This window comes from Lepidothrix coronata, unplaced genomic scaffold (assembly GCF_001604755.1).
Source record: "Lepidothrix coronata isolate B3197 unplaced genomic scaffold, Lepidothrix_coronata-1.0 Scaffold101, whole genome shotgun sequence".
Classification (NCBI taxonomy): Eukaryota; Metazoa; Chordata; class Aves; order Passeriformes; family Pipridae; genus Lepidothrix; species Lepidothrix coronata.
In genome coordinates this window covers 1010058-1019161 of record NW_016690281.1, presented here as the reverse complement: position 1 = coordinate 1019161, position 9104 = coordinate 1010058, and the positions used below count along the sequence as shown (strand labels likewise).

At 50.5% G+C, this 9104-nt stretch overlaps 2 protein-coding genes across 8 annotated transcripts in view; both read right to left on the bottom strand.

The window, feature by feature from the left end:
- LOC108501359 (hexosaminidase D-like) overlaps positions 1 to 2279 on the bottom strand; it is a 33633-nt gene extending 31354 nt beyond the window's left edge. The window contains exon 1 of the mRNA XM_017823142.1: positions 2269 to 2279. The gene's annotated coding sequence lies outside the window, so the exon portion shown is untranslated. The remainder of the gene's footprint in view (positions 1 to 2268) is intronic.
- Positions 36 to 9072, bottom strand: ZDHHC4 (zinc finger DHHC-type containing 4). 7 transcript variants are annotated; one of them, XM_017823152.1, is made up of 7 exons: positions 8074 to 8118; positions 7516 to 7646; positions 5011 to 5096; positions 3695 to 3873; positions 3472 to 3597; positions 2456 to 2700; positions 50 to 1174 (listed from the first exon to the last, which is right to left on the bottom strand). In XM_017823152.1, the coding sequence occupies exons 2-7, from the start codon at positions 7636 to 7638 to the stop codon at positions 890 to 892; spliced, it is 1044 nt and encodes a 347-aa protein (XP_017678641.1). In that variant the 5' UTR covers positions 7639 to 7646; positions 8074 to 8118; the 3' UTR covers positions 50 to 889. The 7 variants fall into 7 exon arrangements, with proteins under 7 accessions (XP_017678642.1, XP_017678641.1, XP_017678638.1 ...); XM_017823149.1 differs by lacking the exon at positions 8074 to 8118 and adding an exon at positions 8425 to 8514 and having other exon boundaries at positions 51 to 1174; XM_017823151.1 differs by lacking the exon at positions 8074 to 8118 and adding an exon at positions 8395 to 8502 and having other exon boundaries at positions 51 to 1174.
- Positions 9073 to 9104: the final 32 nt, after the last annotated feature.

The window sequence follows — 9104 nt, the reverse complement described above, 5'->3', positions numbered from 1 at the left end:
AATTTCTGCTCTATTATCACACAAACAGAAGAATTTCTGGAAGGAGAAAGACAAGGGGGCATTTATATCATGCTTAAGAAGTGGGGGACTACTCACTGCTGTGCTTTGATGTGGCCTGGTCAGTGACTGCAGGGGGGCAGCCCTGGAAACTGCAACTTCCCCGGCAGCAAAGTGCCCAAAATACAGAGAAATGCCTAAAATCAAACAATGGAATAAAGATGGGAAATGCCAGAAGGATTAAGTCTGGAATCTGTATGTCCAGAGCTCGGTATCAAATCTGTGATACCCTTCTCTGTCCAGAGATGGGGATGAGGATTCAGTCCAGACTTTCCCATTTTCACAATTTTCAGGCTGAAATGGCATCTCATTGTGAAGGAGCTGAAAACAGGGATCAAGGGAGAGACAGGTACAGAGATGCAGCACTTTAATGTCCTTCCTGAAGTTAAGGTGCTCCACATCAGTACAAAATCTGCAGCAGAACATGGTCTCTGTAGGTTAAGATCCTGTCAATAACCATCTTTTTTCCAGTTAAATACATACAACCTGTTGAACTGTTACAGTAATGGGTTAATCATTTCCCACACAAAGATACTCACAAAAGGTGCAGCTTCCTCAAAATTCACAGCAGCTCTGTGTTGGCCCTTCCCAGAGAGGAACATTCACTGCAGGAAGATGGACCAAACCAGCCTCTCCATCCCAGGAAATTCCTGCAGACAGGACTGAGCTGAACCTCAGAGACCTCACAGAGGGAGGGATCTTAACCTTGCTCTGCTGGGGCACCATCAACCCGAGTTCTGCAGTAATCTTGTTCCAAAAGCTGTTTGGGGCATCCAAACCCACTGCTGGAATAAAAATCTTACCAAAAAAGTTTAAAGATGAACAAATATCTTCATGTTTTCTTCTTCCTTTCCAGTGCTGTAGGAGGCCTAAAGATTTCCTTTAAATTCCTCCAGATTCCTTTAGAATAAATGTTTTTGTAGACAACTTGTCTGTCAGGGGGCTGTGATGAGACATGGTGGGACACCCCAAATCTTCTGGATTTACACCATTCGTTGGTGGTTTGGTTGGTGAAGGCCAAGTACAGACTGAAAGCACTGTATCCACCCAGGACGAGTGTGAGCAGGATAACAAACCCCAGCATGAAGACAATCCTAGGGAAAGTCAAGAAAAGGTGCTGCAAGGAAAGAGAGAAATAACTTAGTTAAAAAACTGGAGGATTAAATCACATGGCCATTGTAAAACCCCAGCTGGAATGAACATCCATGTGCACATGGAGCTGTGGGGGAGCCCCAGGAACAAGGTCCCAGCCCCGACCCCCACCCAGCTCAGCAAGGCTCCATTCCTCAAGAAACGGCCTCAAGTTGCACCAGGAGAGGTTTAGGTTGGATATTAGGGAAAATTTCTTCGCAGAAAAGGTTGCAAAGCATTGTCACAGCTGCCCAGGGCAGGGGTGGATTCCCCATCCCTGGAAGTGTTCAAAAACCATGTGGATGTGGCACTTGGGGACGTGGGTTAGTGGTGAAAGAGCTGAGGTGCTGCTTGATGGTTGGACTTGATGATCTTAAAGGTGTTTTCCACCCTTAACAATTCCATGATTCTACCTGAACCTCTGAGCAGAGCATGCAGAGTTCCAGACATGTATTTTCTCCCAAGCCCTGCTAATATGTGGGAGGATTTTCTACACCCATCTATTTCCAACTGTTTGTGTTTGGAGTTTTGCTTGTTTGTTTTTTGTTGTTGTTTTACTTCGTAAAACATTGAAACAAATCATCTGAAAACAAACTGCCAAATGAAGGGGCAACAATCTGGTACAACTTTGGGTTTTGCTGACATGATACAGTTTAAGCAGCTCTTTTCTGAGTCAAATTCCACTTCTGGGGAGGGGTAATGGCATTGCTCAAACAATTCCTGACCAGGATCCTTTTGTAAGAGTCCAAGGCTGAAACATCTGCTGTCTAGGATGAGGAAAAGATAAAGCACTTGGTACTTATCACCTCACTGCCACACTACAGGGATGAGGGGACTGAGATAAAAATCACTCAAGTGCTAGAGAGACTCACAGTCACCCTCTGCTTGCATGTGAGAGAAAATATTCCCAGTATCTAAATTCCAGGGTAGTGGGTCCTGCTTTAACAGCTCCATGAGGATGTCAAGGATTGTCAGCTGCTTCCTAAATGTTACTGCAGTAGGAGGCCATGGAATGTAAATTCATTCTCTGTGAACCAGGTCTGCTGAGTGACAGACACTGGAGACAGAAATCCAAAGAACGGGAGAGCACAAGGAAGTGCCGTGAGAAAAACTCCACATTTTTCAGGTGTTCTGCCATGGCAGCTTTCCAAACCTAATCAGCTGTGCAAAGCTGCTAAAACTCCCAGGATGGGAACAGCCTGCAGGGAGGGGGGAAAGATTCCCGACAGCAAAGAGCGAGGCCAAACTTTCCGTAGCGTCAACTCACCTGGACGAGGAAGGGAATCTCCACGGGGTGCTCCTGGCCCTGGGCATCCAGGTAAGTGCTGTGCAGGAGGTTGGAGAGCTGCACCACGTGGCTGAGGAAGGACAGGGTGATGGCAGCGAGGGCAGTGGCCGTGGCCGTCAGGGACAGCAGGTAGAGCAGGAACCAGGCGGCGTTGGAGGCCCCCACGCAGTTGTTGAGCCACACACAGTGGTGGTCGAAGCGATGCACGCACGTCCCACACACACCTGGGGGCAGGGACACCACAGCAGCCTGGTCACGGGGCTGCCAAGGAACCAGTTTGATTTTTACACACCCTGGGATAGCTTTCAACCCGAAAATACGTGAGGATGACGGTCGGGATTTAGCTGACGGCTTCTGAGCCAAAGAAATTAGTTACAGATACATATCATAAGAAAAATCACGTGTCCCCCTCTCCTCTTTTATTCACTGAGGCAGCAGCACCAAGGCTTTGGTTTCCCTGACAGAACTGCACAGCAAAGCACCTGAAATGTAGAGATTGTAGCTCCCACCTCTATTTTAGATAACAGCAAACTCTCTGCCTGAAAAGGAGGTGGTGGACTCCTCCTTCCTGGAAGTGTCCAAGGCCAGGTTGGACAGGGCTTGGAGCAACCTGGGCTAGTGGAAGGTGTCCCTCCCCATGGCAGGGGGTTGGAACAAGATGGTCTTTAAAGTCTTTCCAACCCACACCATCCCAGGATTCTATGATTCTGTGAAACACAAAATCCTGAACTTATGTCTTGACAGGTGATAATTTGTCATTTAACTTCCAGCTGCTCAAAAACCTGGCTGTTCCTGACCCTGAATTAGACCATCAGAACTGGTAATTTCTGTGAGAAGAAACAGCAACAAAGCAGCTGTGAGCTGGGAGCCCAGGAAAACAAGCACAGCCCTGTGTGCACTGAGCTCATCACAGAACAGCTGTAGTGTGAACTGCAGCTCCTGGTGCAGGATTCCTTTGGGAAAGGATCACTTCTCAGGGAAGCTCAGGCCCTTACTGCAGTGCTTGGACCTGGCTGGCTTCTCCATGGTGCACGTGGGGCACACGGTGCCTCTCTGGAACATCACACCATCATAAGCATAAACCTTAACCAGGGATGCATGGTTGGATTTTGTTATTATACCTGCCAAAGAAACAAGGAAAACAGTGAAAAAAAGAGAGGTTTTCATAGAATTTTCAAGGTTGGTTTTCAAACAGCTCCAGCACGAGCATGAGCTTACCAGGATTGGCCCGGGAGCAGAGCAGGAAGCAGCCCATGTTCCCAGCCAGCAGCAGGTAGGGCAGGAGGAGGAGGAGGAGGGGGAATTGCAGCTCCCAGCAGTACCCAAACACTTCCCAGGTGTATTCCCCAAACACTGCAGCCTGCAAGGCTATGTGCAGGACAACAAACAAACAGCTCCTGGAACAGAAAGGGGACAGTCTATTTAATACTCAGCATCCTGATTAACAGGTCAAGTACACTCAGAGGTGATCAAAGACTTTCCAAATGCAAGGAGACACCTCTTTTAGGTTTTCAGGCCAGCATGGATTGCATATTAATAGTGTTTTCTCCATCCACTGGCTTCTCTTTCTCTTCTTCCCACTCCTTTACACTCCTTTAAATATGCCAGTTAAATTCACTGCATTATTTCCACGCCCTTTGGATTTTTCTTCCCTGTCAGTACAAAGTCTCATAATCACTTTGCTGCTGACAAAACATGCCACAGTAACAGGCCATAAAACATTCTGCCAGAAGACATTTGCTGCTCTGACAGCAAAGAAAACTCCAGTAAACAATTTCAAAAACACTGTAGTAATATGAGCAGCTGCATGAAGTAAGAGTGGCAGGAGGCTGGCAGAGGTGGACAGCAGTTCAGTGCACGGGGGGTCCCAGTGCTCCCAGCAATCTGACAGTGTCACCTCTCTGTCCCAGGCTGGGTCACAGCAGAGGATCTGCAAAACAGGCAGCACAACAAGCCCAGCACTCACAGCACAGCTGGAGATGTTACACCCTGAAGTGTCTGTCACACTGGAGCTCCTGTCCCCAGGGAAAAGGGATTTAAATGATTCCTGAAGCACCAGAGTTTACAGACCCTACAAAATCCACCTGAATCCAGCAGGCTGCACTTTGGCAGCTGGGCAGCTTCCCTTGAGCCACCTGGACATCCAGGCTGCTGGACTAAGACTAATGGGATTTGAGGGAGAGGAAGGAGCCTGCGAGTCTGTCTGACTCCATCTGCAGCTGCCACAGAGGCCGTGGTAATTCCTGTGGGGATGCAGCTCCCACCAGTGCGAGCAACATCTGTTACTGAGCCACATTATCTTCACTTGTCAATGTGCTCAAATGTTTCAGGGCACCACCTTCTAAACAACGAGCAAGGAAGAGAGAGACAACAGCGTGGCAAACCTTAAAGGGAACCTGTAACCCCTGACAAACATCCCTAACGAAGAGGGAACATCTCAGGATAATGCTGAAAGCTCTGGTGGTGGCAGGAGAGCCCAACAGTAACCACAAATATTAGTGAAAAATAACACCAAAGGCAGGAAAGGGCAGTACCTGGTGTGGAAGAGCCTGTGCAGTGCCCCGTGTGCCACCCTGTGTGCCACCCTCTGCAGCTGGGTGGGGATCACCAGCGAGAGCACCTGAGGGAAATGGAGACACTGTGTTACCTGAACTGCACATCACCTCTGCCTTGGGCAAGCTCAAATTTAAACACAAGCCCCCAGCCCCTCAGTTCTGTGTTTGTACTGTCAAAGCACCGGGGAGGAGTCTCATTTTCAGGAGCATCTGAGCTCATCACAGAACCAAGGCTGGAAGAGACCTTCAAGATCATCCAGCCCAACCATAACACACAGTCATAGAATTATTTAGGTTGGAAAAGCCCTCCCAGCCCATGGAGTCCCCCCTGTGCCTCATCCCCCCCTTCTCCCCCAGCCCAGAGCACTGAGTGCCACAGCCAGTCATTCCCTGGACACCTACAGGGGTGGGGACTCCACCACCTCCCTGGGCAGTTCCAATTCCACACTTTCCATGAGGAAAGGGCAGAGGCAGGCATGCTGCTGGGGTTCCACATTCCTGGGAGCCCAAACAAACGTATCTGGGTTAATGTGTGAAAGTTCTAAGGAGCTTAGGGTGGGTGTAGGCTGGGCACCGGTTAAGCAGGGGATAGAACTGAGCAATTCCCCAGCTACAATATGCTCCATCAGGCCATCTGACAGATCAAGTGAAGATAAGCAAAGGGATAAAGCCTGCTGGCCTCCAGAAAAAGAAAAAAAAAACACAATCCAACCAAACCCCCAAAAATCTGGTTTCTTCAACTGGTCTGATCCAGCCCGATGGCTCCATGTCTAATTGCCCCTTCAAGCACAGTCCAACGTGCTGAGGGAGGACCTGCCTGTGAGGGAGGACCTGCCTGTGCTCATGGGGTGAATCCCCAGCCATGGCCTGTGCCTGTGCCTGACTCTGCTCCGAGCCCACACATCTCTATAGCAACACACAGCTCCTGGAGGAGGAATTAGAGCAGCTGAGCCTATTTCTGGCTGACATGGAAAGAAAATATGCAGCGAGAGCTTCCTGCCTCAGATGTGAAAGACCAGGAGGCAAAAAGCATATGTGGAGTTGAGAGGATGCTAAATATTTTGGTGATAACTGGTGCATCTCGTCTCAGCGGTTCAAGGGGCAAGTGTTTGTAAGAAGAGGCTTTTCAAAGCCTGCTGCCAGAGGAGACACAACCCAGGAGGAAAGCACCCTGAATGCAACCTCAGCAGCCTTCCAGGCTTATACACTTCATTATTTACATACTTACATTATTTACATTCATCAATTACAGCAAGAAGTGAATTTAAAATATTGTCCTGAGAAACTATTTAATCACAGAACCATGGAATGTCCTGAGTTGGAAGGGACCCAGGAGGGTCATCCAAGTCCAACTCCTGGCCCCGCACAGGACACCCCAACAATCCCACCCTGCCCCTGAGAGCGTTGTCCAAACTCCTGTTGAGCTCTGGCAGGTTTGGGGCCGTGACCTCTGCCCTGGGGAGCCTGTTCAGGTAAAGTATTGATTATATCCACATGGATTTACTTCATATGTACAAATATCAATTAATTTCCTCCAGGCAGTGGCTCCACACCACAGCAGTATTTTAATTCCTGCTTGTTAAACCTTTCTATTAATAAATGGGGGAAAATAATCAATTTCTCTGCACAGTGTGCCCATAAACCAAGATCGAGTATAATACTGGTAATGAAAATCAAAGTCTGTCTGAACTCCTGTGAACAGCATTAAATATAATCTACAAGTGAAGTGATAATTCTCTCATCATTTCCCTTCCAGGAGTACTACAGCTTTTTTTCCCTTTTCATTCAGACACAGCCCAACAGACAGAAAAACGAGCTGGTGCTTTTCCAATCCTCTGTTTTGACAATAAAATGCCAATTCTTAATCCTCTTTTAAAACTCTTCATTCCTCCCTCTTTCTTAGCGTATAACAGCCTGCAGCATTAGTACACACATTAAAGAGCTTCCCCTAAAATATTTGCCACCAGTTATAATTCTCTATTTTAATCCTTAAACCTCCCCCATCTTTTTCCCCTCAATGACAGCAACAAATAACATAAAACTGAAAATTCCCGGGGCCTGATTATTATTTAATTTCTCAAAGCTGACATGTTGTGGTGTCACAGAAAAGGTGCTTCCAGCATTTTGAGGAGTTCCATCCTCACCCCCACCTCAGACAGGCACAGGCAGGGACAGGAGCTGTGAGACTCAAATGGTTTTTTACTACCTGCTTGGGCAGGATTTAAACACCTGAAAGGAAGTTTATTTCTATTTCCAGCCCCACTTCCTTGAGAGCAGTTGTCAAAACAAGATGAAATATGAAATATACTATATTATCACTCTAACCACATACACTGGCATTTTTTAGGGAGCAGAAATAAAGCAGTCACACTAATTTAACACAATGAAGCAGGGCAGACCACCAGAGCAGGAGATGATCGTTCCTCTGGAAGCTCAGTGCTTTACCTGGCAGCTCATTCATTGCCTGGAAGGCCAGTTCTTTACCTGGCTTGCCCTGGTGACACTCCTTGCGAGGAAACTCTCCTTCCTTCCCGAGCAGAGGCAGAGCAGAGCAGTGACAAGGAGCACAAAGCACAGGTAAACCAAGAAGAGTGTCAGGAAGTCCATCCCGAGCCCTGGAACGAAAGAGAAGCAGCTGTGAGAGCCCCCCAGGCTGAGTCCCTGCAGCAGGGCCTGGGATTCACTGACCACGGGAATGGAGCAGCTCCAGCCCAGGCAGCACATCCCAGTCCCTCCACCAGCACATCCCAGTCCCCTCCACCAGCACATCCCAGTCCCCTCCACCAGCACATCCCAGTCCCTCCACCAGCACATCCCAGTCCCCTCCACCAGCACATCCCAGTCCCCTCCACCAGCACATCCCAGTCCCTCCACCAGCACATCCCAGTCCCCTCCACCAGCACATCCCAGTTCCTCCACCAGTGCACAGGACTGAGGTCAAGCTTTTTAGTATTTCTGTGAGGGCCAAGACAGATTCACAGAATCCTTCAGGTTGGAAAAGCCCTCCCAGCCCATGGGGTCCCCCCTGTGCCCCATCCCCACCTTGTCCCCCAGCCCAGAGCACTGAGTGCCACGGTCAGTCCTTCCTTGGAAACCTCCAGGGGTGGGGACACCACCACCCCCTGGGCAGCCCCTTCCAGTGTTTAACAACCCTTTCCATGAAGAAATTTCCCCCAATATCCAACCTAAACCTCCTCCGGCATAGCTTGGGGCCGTTCCCTCTCCTCCTGTCCCTTGTTCCCTGGGAGCAGAGCCCGACCCCCACCTGGCTCCCCCTCCTGTCTCCCCTGGCATCCCCCCTGAGCCTCCTTTTCTCCAGGCTGAGCCCCCCCAGCTCCCTCAGCCGCTCCTGGTGCTCCAGACCCTTCCCCAGCTCCGTTCCCTTCCCCGCACACGCTCCAGCCCCGGGGGGATCCCGTGGGATCCCGGGACCGCGGAGCTCCCGCCCGGTCCGCGCCGTCCAGCCCTGCGGAAGGGCCCTTCCCAGCTTCTCCAGCGGCTTCCAGCGCCCTCCCGCGCCCCGGCGGCCCCGCAGGGACCGTTCCCGGAGCGGCCCCAGCGAGGAACCAGCGCTCGGCTCCGGAGGGCGCCGGGGCGGCGGCAGAGGAGGAGGGTTAAAGCCGTGAAAGTGTGAATTAAATGACTTTATAACCCCAGCGCCCCGTGCCGCGTTCTCGCGGCCCCGGGCAGTTACCGGGGGAGTCCCGAGCAGCCGATGCGCTGCTTCCTTCTCCCCAGAGGGTCCGTGGCGCTGCCCTGGCCCTTCCTTCGTCATGCCTTAGGAATTTCCAGTAATTCCTTCAGTTTTGTGGCCTTTGTCGAAATGTCTAAAGCAAAATCCTCGTGCCTTATCAGAGCTGTGAGCACCACGTTCCCTTCTCACCCGGAGCCTCCTCACCCTGCCCTGTTGCAGGTGAGGTGGGTTTGCTCCAGCACCTGCTGGATCTCACCTGGGGCCGGGATGAGGTGGGAAAACGCAGGATCCAGCCCTGTGCCGCATCCCTCCGTGGTGTCTGACAACTGAAACCGCCCGTGCAGCCGCCGAGGGGCCGATTGGGTTACGGTGCCCGGCT

What these genes read in the sequence shown, in the direction of transcription:
- ZDHHC4 (XM_017823146.1), bottom strand. Translation starts at nt 7,755, where the DNA reads ATGTGCTGCCTGGGCTGGAGCTGCTCCATTCCCGTGGTCAGTGAATCC. An exon ending in CACAGGCTCTTCCACACCAG is followed by an intron (nt 3,874 to 5,010) that starts GTACTGCCCTTT and finishes TTTCTGTTCCAG; the next exon opens with GAGCTGTTTGTTTGTTGTCC. An exon ending in AGATTCCCTTCCTCGTCCAG is followed by an intron (nt 1,175 to 2,455) that starts GTGAGTTGACGC and finishes CTTTCCTTGCAG; the next exon opens with CACCTTTTCTTGACTTTCCC.